The sequence below is a fragment of the Acanthopagrus latus genome, chromosome 9 (genome assembly GCF_904848185.1).
Source record: "Acanthopagrus latus isolate v.2019 chromosome 9, fAcaLat1.1, whole genome shotgun sequence".
Lineage (NCBI taxonomy): Eukaryota > Metazoa > Chordata > Actinopteri > Spariformes > Sparidae > Acanthopagrus > Acanthopagrus latus.
This window is the reverse complement of record NC_051047.1, coordinates 24,225,065-24,243,721: the sequence shown is the minus strand read 5'-3', so window position 1 is coordinate 24,243,721 and position 18,657 is coordinate 24,225,065. Positions and strand designations below refer to the sequence as shown.

Genomic DNA, 18,657 nt, shown 5'->3' with positions numbered 1-18,657 from the left:
TGACAACTCCCAGAAGTGAAAGAGAGAACAGAGGAATTGCAGAGCAGAAACGTAAAGAGAAATAGAAATGGCATGAAGCGAGCAAGAGGCTGGAACATCTTTTGTGTGGAATTACATTCATTATTAAGCAAATGCTCTGGGTGAACTGAGACAAGGTTTGGTCATCACTGAGGACTGGAGAACCACTTTGGAGGTTTGTTAAGGCGTATTAGTGAGCTGAATAATGTTAGGTATTTTTTTTTCTACATACACAGATATCCACTGATGCTGTTAATTGTTATCACAGATAATTATAACACATTACATATTTATGGCTGTGTGCACCATAATGCCTGCATGTTTAAGCTGTTTACCTTGTGGGGTCTTTGGTCTCAGAGAGGATTTCTAGCAGCTCTTCATTGGACAGAAAGAAGAACCGTGGGAAATAGAGACGCTTCTTCTCCAGGTAGTTATTGAGACCTTTGAGGATCATCTCCAGAAGCTCGTTGGACTTTTTTAGCCTCTCCAGCATCTTGTCGATGGCTATCACGGCCAACACATGCTTGTCCTGTCACAGATAGGTGGGAACAGTGTTTAACCAATTATTCACTTTGGGTTAAGTACTTTCAATATACTTTCAACAACATTGGCTATTTCATTGTCAACAATAACGTCCATGTTGTTAGATGTTGATGAAGGTTCTCAGTGAACAACAGCAACATTCCTGTTAGCTGATAAATCTCATATCAAGTTCTCAGTATATGATCTCTGGTTTGGCAGTGGTAAACTGGCACAAACAGCTATCAAATACCTAAAGCTGAGTTTCCTTTGTCTCTCTGGATTGTAAAGCTTTTTCTAATGGATCAGTCAAGGCCATGATATCTGAAAGAACGCAGCAATCTTATTGCACTCACTTTCCACTCAAATGACATCACCAATTACAAAGCAGCTGACAGTTTCTTTCCCAATTACAAACTAACTTTAACTCCATTGTATCAGGCACATTTTTAGTGTTAGCAATGTAGTGAACTTTATTAAGGAAACATATGACAAAAGGTTGATGTATTCATATTTTTCCAGCAAATGCAGTGTTGTCAGCAGTTGTCACCCACTGCCTTGCAGGTAACACTAAAACACTGCACTATCTTCCTTTAGCAACATCCATTTTTGTGTTCCACAGTAAGGCCCACTTGTCACACAGCGGCCGTAAAAAAAAAAAAAAAAAATCTATGATGGGATGGTAATAGAGATTTCACCTGAGGCCTGTCTGGCACCTATGAAATATTTCAGCTCTGATAGCATCCCATCTGTACACTAATTCAATATCCTCTCGAACTGTCACCCCCAGGAAGTGCCTAAATAAAAACTCTATCTAATCTTCAAGGTTGGACAGTGAATGCCTGAACCTGCTCGTATGAAAATGTTGGCGATGCTGAAATGAAGCGTAAAGTCTGATATCACCCTCCGAATTGAATGAAATAAATGCAGGAAGGAGCAGAACACAGAGACGGTGGGAACAAAAGTGAAAAAAAAAAAAACAGTTACATGCGAGCATGCTATCTCTGCCTTATTACAAACAACTCTGGACAGAAATGGAAGGTTGAGATGTTGAAAACAGGAAACTTTAGAGTTTTAAATCCTCATTAACCCAGTTGGCTATTTCACCCTGCAAGGGGTAACAACACTCTTCTAAAGGATGCAACACTTGTCAGCATGGTTTTTACCTTTTTGAAAATGGATACACTTAACCATAAGTGAAACAGCTGATATAGTTGAAGAGCTCACCTACAAAAGGACAGGATGCTTTCATCTTTGTCTGATGTGCTAAATTAACCTCAAGTCTGTTTTTGCTTTGTAACTCCATCCAAGAGCTTTCACATCTTCTAATGATATGCAAGGTGAAATGTTTACATGATACCATCTACATACAAATAACATGACAATACAAGCTATTAGATATGATATCGCCAAATTACACCATCGATGCTAGTAATACAAAAGCAACTGACACAGCAGATATTCGGTGTTGGGCTGTGTGTGTAATACAAATAATTCTACATTAGCAGATGCTCTGAAAAAATCTACAATCAATACTGCTGGAAAAGCAGCAAAGAGGAGGATGTACATTCGTGCATTGCAACACTTCTGTTTTGTATCGGATAAGAGGTCACTGTCCATTAAAAAGAGGCCTAGGCCACTGAATGAAACTATTTATCTGTTTTGAAGTTCTCTTCAAAAGCAGAATCACAAAGAGTTTCTCGAATAAGTTAATAATTTTTTGATCTCTCATGATTTCGTATTGATTTCTCAGGGTGACTCAGGTTGAGGCAGTGGTTGTTGGTTCTTGTCAAAGGAGCTTTTTCTAATATGGGCTCATCATATGATAGAAATAATGAACAGACATTAAAACCATTTGAATCATATTAATGCTGCAATAGTATGCCTGAAAAAAAACAGTTACTGACACTAAATAAAATGATAAAAAGCCTTGACTGCATTTCAGTGGATCATCCAATTATACAAGCTGAGGGTGTCTGATTGATGAACTGTGATCCTGGCTTTTCAAAGATTTCATCAGTCTTGTGATTTTGGCCCATTCTCTAAGAGTGAAAGTAATAAGAGGGCTATTTTTATATTCAGTGTGCCAGCGGGAAGCTATTCATGAGCACGCTGAAGGGATAACAATGTTCTAATGCATGTATTATGTGTGATAATGTGGTTTTCATGCACAAAACAGATGGCTTCAATGGGCGACAAGCACTGTCCCCAGAAGATATGAAGCAAGTCTGTTATCTATGCGGCGAAAACAAAATCTAAAGAAAATATTTTTCATTGTTCTCATGTTACACACGCTTCACACCCAGGACAAAGCAGAGTATTATGTCTGCACGAGTGTGAGAGTAATTTTAAGTGAGCTATTCTTTTGCCTGATTATTACAGTGCTGTTACTGTGTGAACCCATCAGTCTACTAGTAAACAATATGTCAGTCATCATCCGTATGAGCTCAGATGGTCGATGTTGTTTCTCCCTTCCACAGCTCATTAGAGGGGCATTGGTGTGGTATGCTGTGACGTTGAGAGGAAGCAGGATCATAGAAATAATTCTTTTAAACTGATATTGCCGTATTTTTATCTGCAATTGTGCATGCAATGGTAGATAAATGACACCTTAAAGCAGGGAGCAATAGGGGAAAAGTGGGGGAAAAGGGAGTTAAGACAGGAAGCTGGGAGGTACTGGAAGATCAGTGGATCTTGAGCAGCTCCCAGTGGTTGATCTGATGACAACAACCCCAACAAAGACCCCGATGTGATCTGAGGGCTGCACTGTAGCCTGCTTTCTTGCTCACACTGTTCTTTGGTAGTATGGAGGTGAGATGATTCCAATTTCATGCCCTGCTGACAGATGCTATGGACGAAATGAAGGGATGTATTCTTTGTCAGATTTTGATGCAGTGTGAGCGAACACAGAGGGGTGTTCATTCTGTAACTGCCCTACATGGCATGGTGAATTGGAATCATTAGATTCTGCAAGATAAGCATGATTACAGAAGAAGGGCAAAGTGAAAATCACAATTTTATCCTGGGGAGCAGCTACGTTAGGGATATTCTCATTTAGAGAAACAAATGATGACAATGAGGAGAATACTTAACAATCATCACTGGTGGTCACAGTTATGTCCATATTGGTAACCATTCAGTAACTGCATTTACATGAACCTTAATATTCCACTAACAATTAGAGCAATAGCCCAATAAGAAAAAAATGCCACAGTAGTAGCTCATTTGGAAGAGGCTGAACATTCATCTAGATTAGGCTAGTTAGGATCAATCAGATCAAGAAGGGGGGCATAAACCAGGATAATATAAGGGAATAAAAAACCTTCACATGCCCACTTCCATCATTTCTCTCTAGTTTGAATAAATATATTCTGTCTGTGCATGTTCACCTTACATAGGGGCTAACTTAAGGTGACATTGCTTCAGGAACAGAAACTGTCACTGTGGCAGCCTTGTCTATTTTCTGTGTCCATAAGCTATAAGCAGACTGTAAGCTTCACAATTCTGATTAAATTATCTGGGGCATGTAAATCTCAGCACACTTTGTTTTCGCTCCATAGTTAAGTTAGAATCTCTAATCAGATGGATTTCATGTCGAAGAAACATGTCCATGTAACTCCAGCTAGTGTGTTGGTTGCAAAATGAGGAGAAAAATGATCTGTACTTAAACTTGTACTTTAAAAAAAAAAAGGAAGAAGAAGAAGTCAGTTTTCTTGTTTACATTTCTCGCAAACAATATCAACCAGTCTTGTAACCACAGCACACTCTTTAGTCAGGTGCTATACAGACTGCTGAGATACTATAGTTTTCTATAGAGATGACATTATGAAAGACAGGAAAGAAGACTGAGAGAAAGAAAAAGAGAAAGAAAGTTGTGTTTATATGTAATATTATATAAGTATGTTGTGTTTCCTGCACTTTGCAGTGACTTAAAGATCTGCAATTTAATAAAAAAGCGCACAAAGGAATGTAACCTTTGTGGCAGACTAACTGTGTACAGATGAGTGGGAGACTGAAATAATTTCTTTCAATATTGAAATTACAATAATACACATAATAATATTTTTTTTCTTTCCATCATCAGCAATATCAGTCTGTCTCCCTGCCCTACAAACACACACACACACACACACACACACACAAATACACACAAACAGAAAAATGCTTGTGACAAAGCATTTTTTTTTTTTTTTGCATTGATTAAAAAAATGGATGCACATCAATATAAAAGTGTTCTTAGTGTGTTTGGTGTGTCTACCGATCACTCAACAAAAGGATCCATGTTTGACAGGGGACCTAAGTAACAGCATCTAAATGTTGTCTGACATTTATATGACTTTTATTAAAGCTGCTACAAATAACTTCTTTTTTGTAGATTCTGGCGGCCCTTGTCAACATTAGCGTTATGTAAGAATGATTTCCAAACAAACATACAGTAAAGTGATCACTTCACTGAAAAAAGCCTAAAAAAAGAAATGGTGCCCTATTTTCCTGAAAAGGTGTGAGCAAAATGCAAGTGTAAAAGCTTCTATACCAACATTTGTGCCAACTTTCTTCATAACAGAGTGTACACAACTCACAGTGGACTAGACAATACGCATGCGCATCTGTGTGTGTAGGCTCCCTGTCCCTTGGTGACCTCATTTTCTTTGTGGCTCAGTGTAGCCCTGCCTCTTCCAGACAAAATCCATAATTTCTATTTGATGGTGCAGTCAGGCTGGGCTTTCTGGAGGACACTGCCTGAAATTGATGTGTCTCATTTCAGGTCTACTGAGGACGCCAATTACCCTTTGGAAACTCTTTGAGGATGCTGGTGCAACACTGACTTTTTATCCTCGTTCTGTTGTTTCTTTCCAGTTCTCTATCCTTTTCCTGGTGATTCCCTCTTCAGCCTGCACTGTCTTGCCCTCCTTATCTCAGTCTTAAGATTCCCTTCTGCTTTTACTATATACTTGCGAGCCTCTTGCTCTCTTCTGTATCTAATTCTCTGTTGTCACTCTCACAATTGTGCATGTTAGTTTGTTTAGGTTGGTTTTGCCCGAGCTAGTCAGCTTCTATTGTCTTCAAAATTTTCATTCTGTCATTCTATTATTATTAGTACACTACTCCTTGATATACCAGGCTTGAACTGTGTCCAGTAAGTTGTGACGCAGTGTTAAACATAGTTATAAACACAACACAATCACTGCAGAGGAATTGTGTTTCCCACCAACAGTTTTACGATGTGGTTCTTGGTGAGGTGACATTATAATCTCTTTGTATGTTTTTCAGTCTAGCATATGCCAAAAAATGCCAGTCATGATATTATGTTTGATTTTTGTTTTCCACAGTGCCCTAACACGAACATTAAAACCAGCTTTTTGCTGACATGTCCGGTAAACCTACTGATCAGGCTTGCAGTACATAAATATTTCCAACTGTTGGTTAATGGTGCATTACTGAAACGTGGTATAGTTATGGAGGATCAATATCACTCTAGTTATGAAGAAATGATAAAAAATACAGCAGCCATTCTGTAGGAAATGGCAGTGTGTACTGGATCCATTGAATGTGTCCCTGTTCAACCAAGATTTTAAGTAGCTGAGTATTTGGGTTTAGGGGAAGTATGTCATGATGTGCTCCTCTAACTCTCCACTCTATTACTGTGGGAACAATTTACTTGAGTTGGTGTTGAAAAATGTTTGAGTACATCCTAACTACTTAGATTCAGACTTTATAGTTTGTTTATTCAATAAGGGTATTTATTTTTTCTGGGTGAAAAGCCTTGACAGTGACACCATTGCACTCCTTATAAATGTATTAATATCATAAAACATTATAATGTTTTTGGTATATCCAGATTATATCCAGATTGAATTTAGGAGCAAAAAATAGCAAATACACACTGTGATTTTAGCAAATCAAATCCAGAACCACATTTGGAGGTGATTTAATATGAGCTCTAAATCAGATCTCTACAGATGCGTCTCAGTCCGGCCACTCTGCCTGCTGCTATTGGTTTTCAAAGGGTCTTTGTGTTACTCAAATCCATAGTGATAAAAGCGCATCAGAGCCATAGAGCAACAGTCCGTGGAGTAACGCTGAAATAAGTGTTATTGTTTGGAGGGCAAGATGATTGCATCTGATTTGAGAAACAAAACTGCGTAAAAGAGGCTGACAATCCTAACACTACCTAGTACAATCATTAATTGTCTCTAAATAAAACATCAATAGTTATGATTTTTTTTTTCTCTGATCATATTACTGCAAGAAAATTTTCCTTGCTTATGGCATTTTGTTTGTTCTGTCCACTGCCTACTTGCAGGATTTTAAAGCTAAGTGATTTTACAACCTGTTACACTGTGTGGAATGAGTCTTTGAACAAAAGGTCAGCCAAAAGTGATATGTGACATGATAGTCTATTGATCCACCAAAGAAGGGGGCAATTTTTTTTGACTAATGCCCCTTCAAAGAAATCTTCATGTATTATAGATAGTCTTCCTAACCATTATCGCATCCTGCTACAATAATAACATCATTAAGGAACAAAATCAAACATAACAAAAGCAAATTCAGTCTAACAACTTACCAGGGAAACTTGTTTCATGGTTTCCCTCCAGGTTTTGTCAACAGTTGTGAAACGACGTCCCTCTTCAGGCATCTGAGTCATGATGTCTGGGGAGCTGAAGATGGGCTCCAGGTAAAGCCAAGTGGACTGCACCTTTAACCATTCATCCAGGATCTCTTGGAGGAGCAGCAACTTGCCTTCCCATTCCCTACAAGACAACATGACTATATTAAAGTGAAAAGACAAAAATTGTTACCTACATTTACAAAATATTCCCTTTTTGGAGCTTTTGTTTGGAGGGATAATAAACCTGGAGCGAATCACTACAAATTATCACCACTCTAAGGTAAAGGGGTTTTGGAATCCTAGATATGTTTTTAACATTATCTTGCCTTAAATGCCAAACATTATCTGATCTGTATTGAAGACATACAGTATAAAAACAGTTGCGACCGGCTCTGAATACGCTAAAAAAACATTTCTTTATCCACGTTATGATATCATCCTCGCCCACCCACAAAGTTAGATAATTGCATTATAAAGTTCTCATGCGATAGTACAAAAAATGTTACAATAACTGCTTTGGCATCCTGCCAAATATGGCACATTGCATTTTTAAAAGCTGCAGGGAATCCTGTGTCAAACTGTGCCTGGGAGCAACATAATATTGCAATAATATCACAAGTTATAGTGGATGGGAAAATGTTATCATTTGCTGAACTGAGATACAGATAAAAAAAACTGAATAGAAATGAAAGAATTATACAGTGTGCTTGAGTGAAACCGTTGTTTTCCAAGTTTCACAAAGAATATTTTCACTACAAGTCTGAGACAGACAAACAATTCAGGTTGTGTAGCTTCAGTCAGAGGTATCATGTCGGTTTAGTTTGTTGATTCACTATTCTACAATTATTAATGCTCCAGCTGAGACCCATTATGAGCCAACATAGGGATATCACTCACCCCTGCAAGATAAAACTCTTTAGTAATATCTAAGTCAGTAAGATTCAGAATCATGCAATTAAAACTTTTACATAAACTTTATATTACCCCTTCCAAACATTAAAAAAAGCTCCTCTTATCTTTGCTGGCATGACTGCTGCAGGATTTTCCAGCAGGCCAAGTCCTTCTGGACAGAAGTGATTAACTCACTATCAGCTTCTAAATATAAAAATCTGTGTTGTTATTTGTTTGTTTATTTTTTCTTTTTGCTTCGAACAAAGAGGAGTTTTCTCTTTAGTAGAGACAGTCCGTCTCTGTAGGAATAATTTATATAAACCTGTCACTTAGAATAACAATCTGGCAAAAAATACCTTTTAGTGGACGCACTCTGATGGTCAAAGTTGCCCACAAGGAATACATTATGTTCATTGCTCTGCACCTACTGGTTAAATTCCAAAACTCATTTATACACCAAATATACAAACATAGGGCCGAGTTTTATAAATATCAGAATTCATCATTAACTTGACACAATAACAAATTAGTCCTACCATGTGTACACACTTAATAACATTACAGAATCTATTTTTTTAAAGAAGCTAAGAAAATAATTCTTAAGCAAATCTCCTCATCTCTTACTGTATCTCCACCTCGAAAGGCTTAATGAATGGTGAGCCCCTCATGGTTTGTGTCTTCACAATGTGGTCGTCCAACAGCATCTGCACATCATCCACAGATGATAGGATGGAGGTGCCTGTCTCTCGGTACGCCAGGAGCACGAACTCCATGTCACCCCACTCGCTGGCCATCTTCTCCATGGCCTTCTCCAAAGAGTACTCCTTGCTGGCTGCCTCGCTGATGCCTTCAAAGCTGCTCAGGTGCTGGTCAAGTTGCATGGATATGAAGTTAGCCACACAGGCCTGACCATCAGCTGGCTGCAGGGAGACACCAGCCGCCTCCGACATGGCATCCCAGTGGCGTTCACGTAAGCCTGGGTTGCACAATACCTATGAGGGAGGAGTAGCACAAGAGACTTAAATAATGTAGTGGACAGACATTCCCATTTTAATTGATATTTATTGAGTATGATGGAAGGACAAAGTAATTGAGTGTGTTATTTCAACTCCTATAAATATCTAATCGCAGTTAAAAGACTTACCTGCACCATAGGAATGTGCTCCTTGAACTCCTCCACCTTAGTCTTCATGGTGGTGGCAATGCTTAGTGCATTAGGAACATCACTGAAGCCTTTCTCCAGCTTGTACAAAGTACGCCAGTAGTTCCCAACATCTCCTTCCACCTAGATTAGAGAATGGATTTTGACACGGAATGACCTCAGTAATTTTAATAGAAACTATTATAGAAAAAGACATATGAGCACTGCAGTAAGAGCCCAATTTGCTATTTAAATAACTAAAACAGAGTATTTGAGTATTTGCTTAAATGAGTGGGGTGGTTAGTTGCAATGGCTGCAGTCAAAGAGGTAATAGTGACAGTTATAGCAGTAGTGATAGCAGCTGGGTATGGAGATGGAGGAAGTGCTTAGTCTTTAAAATGCAGTCGATGCTGACAGCAATAAAAGTGAAGTTTGTGTGGAACTTTGCTCTGAAGCGACCCCTCTATAGCTACGGGCTCTCATCCAACAACTGAAAATACCTGAGTGATTATTTTAAGGAGGCTACTGTCTGCTTGGAGAATGAAGGCTGACGGAGAGGGGAGCAACAGTCGTATAAATGAAGAAAAGTATAAATACAAGAATAAGTACCATAAGCTTTTTCATATCAGCAATGTTAATATGAAGGCAGATGATGGCATTATTAATAGCCCTGATATTGCCTACTTCCCATTATGATATATCTTTAATAGTAATAAAATTATACACTGCCCTGTAACTGTACTGTACGTTTACCTCTTACTCTCTTTCTCTTTCTTTGATTTCATCTTACTTAAAAAAAAAAAAAATACAGTACAATATTTTTAGCTTGTATTGTGTTTCTTTTGATGCCTCTTTATGCCTATTTAAACAGGTCTTTAGACTTATGTCTTAGAACTGCCTTGTTGATGAAGATTTTGTACACTAAACTTTCATCACTAGCAAATTTAAAACATTCCGTCGGTAGAGTCTAGTTTTATATAGTTTTCCAGCACATTAGCATTTTTTCAGGACTTCCCTGTGACTGGATGAATGGCCCTACGGCCACATATGAAATCACCAGATACCCAGCATTCCTAAGGTCCTCCCCATGAACCTGGCTTATTATCAAGGTCAAGACTGGCTTTCATTATCTTACACCTACTACATATTACATCTTACCATAACTCATTAGAAATTGAATGTACGTGTATGGACTTGGACTGTATAGACAGGGCTTGTATAACAGCATGATGAGGATAATATATGTCCTTCTCATTGTAAAATACTTATTGGTATGATAATCAAAATTTTGGTACCTTGTCTGGGTTCACACCTGAGAGCGGTCCATTGAGCCACTGCTCGTACTGGTTCTGGAAATCAGTGGCTGTCTCATAGAGGCGCAGGAAGGGTGTGAGCTTGTCATGGATCTTCTTGCGCTCTGGGTACTGGGAAACAGACCAGCCATAGGCCTCTTCCTCTATGTTGAAATCATTAATCTTCCCAGAGTAGCAGAAAGGTTGGAAGAGAAGCAAAGGTGGGATGACAGATGGACGAAAGATTAAGACATACAAAGAAGAGATTAATGGATGAGTAAATTAATCATGTATGGATAACAAACACCTGATGTAACTTCTTACAACGCCTGTCCTTGAACACATTTAAAGCCAATCCTGCCCTCTAGTGGTTAAATATTTGACAGCATACACTGTTATACAACTTCAAATAAAATGCAATATTCCACTGTACAATGAATATAAGTCTTTCATTCAGAAGCATGACCACCAATTAATTCTCAACCTTGAATCATATCACAAAAAGGGGAATGTGCACATCTGTGTAAAGGGCCCTTCTGCACTGGCTATGAAAGGTTTTAGTTTAAATAAGTTCCTAGGCATGATTTACTGCCATATTGGCTGACTGACACCCTTTTTCTTTACTCCTATATTTTTAAGCATTGAAATCCTTATGTACCTTTTCCATGGCTAACTCCAATTTTGCATTGAGAGCCTGGGATTTCTTCAAATACGTGCTGAGATCCGTCAGCTCACCGTACGAGGTAAACTCATCTACTTGTAAACTGTAGCTCTCCAGTTCTTCCACAAAAAGATCACGGCACATCTGGAATACAGAAAAGCATTTTACATTCACATGAACAATTTAGTTCTTCAGTTCTGATGCAAAGGGTCATTCAGATTCCAGTCTACAGATCAGTGGGTCATTAGATTGACATATACAGTAGAAGCACAAACCTTAAGATCCCTCTGATATTGCTCTGTCTTTTCAGAAATGATCTGTTGGTTTTCCTTAAAGATGGAAGGCATGCGCTGAAGCCACTTGATGGTCTTTGTGTGGAGCTCCATGTCCAATGGTGAGAGGGTGACAAAGTCCATCAGGTAACACAGCTGTGTGTTGGAGTCTGCCAATCTTTGCTCCAACAGGAGCATCTCATTGGCCTCCACCTTACTCATGAAGGCCTGGATGGGGTTACAGGGCAACAACAAACTAAGTTATGACTTCCTTATCTAGTAAACAAGTGTTTAAGTTTAAGTTAACCCATGAGCCCTTAACATTAAGCACCTTGTAGCACAAATTAAAATTAAAATTCTCATCTATTATTACTGATTCCTGGATGTGTTAAGCCATGTCTAGTTGTTTTGCGGACAGGGCTGTGAATGACATTAAGTCGTACATAGCACACCATAACAGGCTGGTCTGTTTGTCATGAATTTGGGGTAGTTACCTTGAGCTCAATCAGTGTCTGCGTGTCAGGCGGTGTGCTCAGTGCCTTCACTGCAATCTTCTCAAATTCATTACAGAGCCTGTGAGAGGAGTTTAGTGGCATTTACAAAGGGTTACACAGATTTACTTTTTATGGCACAACTTCAGCTATGTAGGACCACTGGAAGGGGATAATACAGCAGTGGGCCTAAAACCAAAAAGGGTACCACCGCATATTCTCTTTGACCTGCACAATGTTTATTTCATCGACTCTGCAACCTCTACTTGCATATCTCAGCAGTACATATCAAAGATACGTTCTGTTAATCCTTGTCAGGTTTATTTTAAATGATAGCTTGCTTCAGTTGCATTTTGACATTTTTAAATGGATGGGGACAGAAAAAGTGAAAAACGGTGAACCAACTGACTTGTCGTTGATTTCCCGATGGTCCTTTAGCATCCGATTCACCAGTTTCTGTTGAAGCTCTTGAGCACGTTTGACGAGAGAGTTGATAAGCTCATGTGACTGAACCTCGAACATGCCAAGACGTACCACCTAGAGCCCAAAGTACTGATCAGTAACACAATCACTTCACATCATTTAAGAAATGATTTTGAAACAAACATAGAGTCTAGAAAACATCAATTGTAGCTCTTGAGATTTTTTTGATTGTTTAGGTTTTCAGGATTTGTTAGATGTTTGGTCTAATTTTAGTCAAATTGCACCTATTCTAATCATTCAATCTAACCTGCTGACTAAGTACCTTGCATGCTGTGTACTGGATTTGGTCAGCAAGCTGCTGGTAGTGCAACACCTCTCCCAAGATTTCCTGGAAGGAATGCTGCTCACTGAGGAACTGCTCCACATCTTCCTCTGCCTGCCTGGATACCAGTGTGGCATATTTATCATACTCGTGGACATATTCCTTGGGCCTGACACACTCAGCCCAGAACACCCTGCGCACTTCTTCCTGCTGGGCCTGCAGGATCTCTGGCAGGATGATGGGCTTCAGGGTGTTCCCAAACGTGGAACCTGGCTAAGAATACAAAAAGAGGGGTACTGATCCAAGCAGAAAACTTGTTTTTTGTTGAGTGGTCAAGGTAGATGATGGATGAAATGCCAGGATTAGCAAGTGTGATATCAAAATGTAGAATAAGGTATCCATCCAGACAACATACTGCAGGTAAAATCAACCACCCATTGAGATTCAGCATCAGAACACTTCCTAAATATGAAGCTGTGATAAGAATTTGTGTTGTCTCTGTGTTGCATGTAAAATATAATCAAAAACAACATGAGATTTTAAAGGCACAGGCAGGGGGATTGTCTTGTACAGAAAATTAAATGTATTTCTAGTGTTGCCCTGTTTGTGACTCTCACATCCACTGTATGAGAGACATGATATACTGTTTGAAAACATGACAGAACCTGAATCTAAGGTATGCGTGGCATCTTCTCTGCCATAATATGCTGGGTCAAGCCAGAATTTACTCATTCCTTCCTTCTATGGCAATTAGACAACAAACACCCATTGTCGCTGCAGTGGGTTAATGGTTGAGACTGTTCCAATCTGCTTTTCCCAAAGAGCCACACGGGACAGCAATGAGCTTGTCAATGAATTCTCACTGTACTCAAAAACACTGACAAATGACATAAAGGTGGACAAGTATGATGAAAGAAACATGCGTAGCATACTCAGTTGAAAAATCAAGGGATCTAAGCTCTTCACTTACTGTAATTTTTTAACACAGTTAGTTTCACATTTATTAGGTAAAACTAGCTAAGGTAAGATTAAGTGTAGGACTATATTAGACTCAGAAAATTAATTTCAGCTAGTTGTATCTAACTAACCAGCATGTACAAACCAAAACCAAAACACACACATCTTACCCACTCAGGAAACAGTTTGGTTTCCACACGAGGTACCATGCTGATAGAACTGAGCATGAACTCGTAGACATTAAGGAGGACCTCCTCATACAGTTTGAGACTGGGCTCAAAATTGATCTCCTTGTCCTCCAGGATCAGATGCAATACGAAGCCTGGGTGTTCACAGGCCCGCTCTGAACGCTACACAAGACAGAAAAAAATCACAATTAAAAGTGTCCACCTGTTTATGCATTTGTCTAGCCGGCATTTTTACACTTTCTCCTACCGCATCAGGGGAAATGAGGTGTGTATAGTCGCTCATTGAGTCTATTGCAAGGTTCTGCAGCTTGGATGTCATCAGCGCAGCCGCACAGTTGAAGAAAGACAATAGCTTTGGCATGTTGCTGGAGGTAGGCACCAGCTTGCGCCTGCAGCCCTGGTAATAGATATTTTGCACTTCAGGAAGCCAACTGGTGTAGAAAACAGCAAAACAACATAAATTAAATTCAGCAGTTAACAATTAAAGTTCAACAGTTAATACTCAAACCACAGAGGCATACATTAAATTGTCAAATGATAAAATAGGAAATTTAAACTTTGCTGTTCCCAAGGGGGGAACTGGGGCATAGGAGTTCACTACAATAAGTGGCTTGATGGTTTGGACAGTAGGTTCCCAAACCTTTCTGCAATGCCCGTCTTTAGTAAAAGACGAATATTTTCAAGCTCCAGCCACCCTTCCTGGGAAGAAATAAAATATGAATATTTTCTTTGCAAGAAATAAAATGTACTATTGTACTTGAAGTTTTATGCTTTCTAATTCATTCATCAGACTAGTACGGTTGATCCACATCAATCATACCATTGTTACCATAATGGCTGGTGATTTCAAGTTTCTAAAGAGGCAACATTTAGGAAGGAAACAATGATCCAGGCCTTAGGAACCACCCATTTTGCCCAACACACTTGGTTTTATTAGACAAGACTCAAGTGAAGTTTGAAATATGTGGGGAGCCTCAATTAAAACGTCTATGCTGATGCAGAGTTGGTACTGCATTTGATGGTTTAAGTTCAGGGAATGCAAGCTCATTATACCATTACATTTAGTAACATTCTTATACATGTGGCTGTAAAATCGCAAAAATAGCGATGTCCTTCTTAGGGCTACCGTTTGATGTTACTACATAAGGGCAATATCATACTGCATGGATTTTTTTAATAGCTCGTTCAAGATTAATGTATGCTTCTCTGCACTCCTGGGCTCTATTCAAAGCACATCCCTTACATCTGTGAATGAAATCCACAAAAACAAAAAAATCAGATTCTGGTTGATATTTCGCTGAGAGCAGGTGCCTGGTTTGACATGGACTCACTTTCTGAGAAGGATTCCTCTGGCATTGTCAACATGTCTGTTGACAATCTGCTGAAACACAGAGAGCTCCATGGACTCCTCTCTGCTGTGGAACTCCTCCACATCTATCAGACGGAGATTTCTGCAAGCAGGTCACCCAGGAGGGTAAGATGATGGTCAAACATGGATCTAGTACAACAACTTTATTTCAGGGGGGACTTAGGATGGTGTGGTAGTGGCACAAATTTGACAAAAATCACCATATTCTTTTAATGAGCACTTTGTTATGTTTATTTCATCTTTAATCTGTCCGAGTCAATGCAGTTAAGGCAGCTGCAGGTATTTGTAAAAAATACATTTTGGAAAAACATTTTTCATGAATGTATAACTATTTATGTATGTGTAAATAATGAAGGTAAGTAGATGTTCTGCAGTCTGGTGGGGATCCATGTCACCTGGTGGTTATTCGGGTTGTTTAAGTCATAAATGTTTACCTATTGTGTCAACGATGAAGGTAAGAAGCTGCGGAAGCCTTCAGTGCGGCACTAAAAAAAGCATTAAGTACATAAACAAACAGATGTATCACAGCCAACTTACTTGTAATGGACATGCCAAAGGTGTAGAACCTGAAGCATAGTTGGGTTGATTGAGTGAAGCTTATCTCTCATCCTCTTTCGTGCATGGACAAAGGCTTTGTTCCATGGTTTTGGCACTACCTCCACTCTGACAGGGAAAAATAAGAAAAGTACTGTGACGAACAAACTTCTTAATGTGTTAATTCATAATCTGAAAGGCTTCCAGAAATGTTTCACTGACACTCAGGTTTTCCTCGTACAAAGGAAGACAAGGACTCTCTATGACATGAGAAACATGAAACATTCTCCATCATGTCCTGCTAACTTACTCAAGTCTGTGAGGGGGCAGATCCTCCACTTTGTCCTCATTAGTTTCCCGTGAATCTTTGAATGTATATTTCACTGCAATCACAAACAAAACCTGTTAAGCAAGAAATATTTCATTACCCTATTTTTTATTCATAATAAATTACCAGATCCTTTTGGGAAACAGTGTTAATACTATAGAACATGTTCAAAATACTTAATTCACTCATTTAAATTATAATATCAAGAAGAACCTTGTAATTTATACATTTCTGTATGCATAAATGTTTTCAATGCCTACAGTGTGTATTTTAAAGGTAAAATGCATGCATGTATGTTATATGTTTGCATCTATTAAAAGCCAATACAAAAAATACACACAGATTGCTGTCTTCATGCTGAACAAATAGTCCTCCTTTATTTGATCAACCAACAGCTCCAATGACGCATTCAGGCTCCTCAGGTGGCAGGGGATCATCCCCTTAATATTCTTCAGACAGGAATCCTCCAGAGGAGCCACATCCTTCAGGTCTAACCCTTTCTGGATGAAGTAGTTATATTTCTGATGAAACAGAATATAACAAAACATTTTCAGTGGCTGTAAGAACATTTAAAACAAACAATTTTATTATTTGGTGACAGAAAAATAACTGCATTCAGGACCTCATTGACAGTGAGCTTCCATTTTAGAAGAGCATATGAGTCAGTGTGTAAATATTCCAGTGCTGATTTCATTTACCATGCTGTGTGTCAAAACAATGCACCTAGTTTAATTGTGTGGTCTTACCACTGGCTAGAATTACAAATACATTAAAAACTCTGCACTAAGCACAAAGAAGGAAACATATCTAGTAACTGCAGCCAGTGAGACCACACACAAAACAACACAGCAATTTACAGGCTACAATATCAAATGTCTTGAAAAGCTTATGTAAAAGAACGACGGCACAATGTCTTTATTATGGGAACTTGCGCAACAAAAGAGGGCATGTCATATAATATGTGGTGTCAAGTGTGTATTGCTTTTCACTGTTATTCTTTACTGTAAATTTTGGAGTGCTGCGTGGTGGAGGGTTGCCATCATCATCCCCCTCATCCTCCTCCTGGGGGCTAAAGAGGGAGAAAATTGTCAAAATGTGACACTTAAACCCAAACCTATGGCTAGTGACCATCATCTCACTGAGCTCCTTGTGCTTCACACAGGTAGGATCTATAAATTACCGTCACTGAAACTTGAAGATCATAAAGGGTGGCCCTCATTTACAATGATGTTGAGTAACAGTTTAAAATGACGTAAAAATACAAAATATGACAAGATATAAAACTAAAGATTACATATATAAAAGATATAAAAACAATTCAATTAGAAACAGGTACAATTTCAAATTCATATGGCAGTGGTTAAGTAGTTAGTAAGTTAGTCAGTTGGTTAGTTATGTCCTTCCTATCGTTCTGAACAATACAGAGGACACAAATGACATGAAATGAATTAAACAGGAATTGAAACATAAACAATGACAGCAATTAAGCTTAGAAAAAACTGTGAAACTCACCATATGAATTTAACCATAGTTTCACGTAGATTTTTGTGCTCTTTGCCGAGCTGTGTGCGAATACTGCTGATGTGCTTGGAGGCCTTTCTGCTCTGGAGCAGGTTCTGACCCCTGTAACTTTGACCTGGTCTGCTGTCTGCCCCTTCAGTGAGCCCATCTCCTTCAACACACACACACACACACACACACAGCAGTTCAAACAGAATTTCCTTGGTTAAAATAAAGAAGTATAGAATACTCTTCTGTGTGAATTCAGTTTTAAAACCCACTCTTCTCAGCTGCTTCAGTTCCTTGGGGTCTCTGTGTGAGTGGGGGATACGGCGAGAATGAAGGTTTTGTTTCCATCCAGGGCTGTCTTCCGTAGACCTGTACAGTGGAGTTTGCCATTATTTTGACATTTATATTTATATTTATATTTTCATATTTTCACATCTAAATAGAGAGGTGTTTGGACCAAAACCATATGCAACTTTAACAAGCTGGAAAATGGCAATATAAAAGTAATATAAGCAAGACGCTAACTGTTTTATTGTCAAGCGCCAACATTTTACTTCCAACTGAAAAAGTTAGCTTAACTAGGCACACAAACACAGTCGGTTAAACGGGATAGACATTTCCTGGCTTCTCTAACGATATTTGAATGTTATGTTTTCTAAGCTTACCTGTGGATGTGGTAGTGAAAATACTAAACTATCGATTTTACTTCTCTTCTTGGGTGAACTCATGTCGGTAGTTGTGCAAAGTTATCATAACGAAGCTCCTTAACGAAACACTTGTGCCGTTGCTATGGCCGTTGTCAAGGAAGCCAACGGTGAACTCGCGTGAACTCCGGGACCAACGGGAGTTGGATAAACTGTAATAATGGTGTGAATATATACGACGTGTTATTAATAAAAATAACACAATGGAAGCAAGATTATGACCCAGTTTAATTACAAACGATACTACATCAAACAGTAGTGAACCTGGTTCGGTTATTTGGTTACCGGTGTGGTGCCAAAAAGTGATCATCTGCCAGAAACTGATTTTCGTCGGCGGGAGCGCGCACGTCCTATCATGCTGAAGTTGCCACCCGTCTAGTTTTTCCCAGAATCGCTCTATTTTTTTCATCAGCTGTCCCAGGAGA

General features: G+C 38.9%; 1 protein-coding gene across 1 annotated transcript in view; it reads right to left on the bottom strand.

Moving 5' to 3' along the window:
• Nucleotides 1-18,355, bottom strand: part of dnah7 (dynein, axonemal, heavy chain 7) — a 74,017-nt gene extending 55,662 nt beyond the window's left edge. The window contains exons 1-20 of the mRNA XM_037108632.1: nt 18,194-18,355; nt 17,801-17,897; nt 17,532-17,691; nt 17,022-17,088; nt 16,360-16,540; nt 16,002-16,074; nt 15,695-15,820; nt 15,120-15,239; nt 14,036-14,219; nt 13,771-13,950; nt 12,644-12,916; nt 12,308-12,435; nt 11,902-11,980; nt 11,411-11,635; nt 11,133-11,279; nt 10,478-10,657; nt 9,186-9,326; nt 8,666-9,033; nt 7,106-7,292; nt 354-547 (exon numbers count right to left, since the gene is read on the bottom strand). Coding sequence (XP_036964527.1) covers nt 354-547; nt 7,106-7,292; nt 8,666-9,033; nt 9,186-9,326; nt 10,478-10,657; nt 11,133-11,279; nt 11,411-11,635; nt 11,902-11,980; nt 12,308-12,435; nt 12,644-12,916; nt 13,771-13,950; nt 14,036-14,219; nt 15,120-15,239; nt 15,695-15,820; nt 16,002-16,074; nt 16,360-16,540; nt 17,022-17,088; nt 17,532-17,691; nt 17,801-17,897; nt 18,194-18,256 — 3,173 coding nt within the window. The 5' untranslated portion in view covers nt 18,257-18,355. The remainder of the gene's footprint in view (nt 1-353; nt 548-7,105; nt 7,293-8,665; nt 9,034-9,185; nt 9,327-10,477; nt 10,658-11,132; nt 11,280-11,410; nt 11,636-11,901; nt 11,981-12,307; nt 12,436-12,643; nt 12,917-13,770; nt 13,951-14,035; nt 14,220-15,119; nt 15,240-15,694; nt 15,821-16,001; nt 16,075-16,359; nt 16,541-17,021; nt 17,089-17,531; nt 17,692-17,800; nt 17,898-18,193) is intronic.
• Nucleotides 18,356-18,657: the final 302 nt, after the last annotated feature.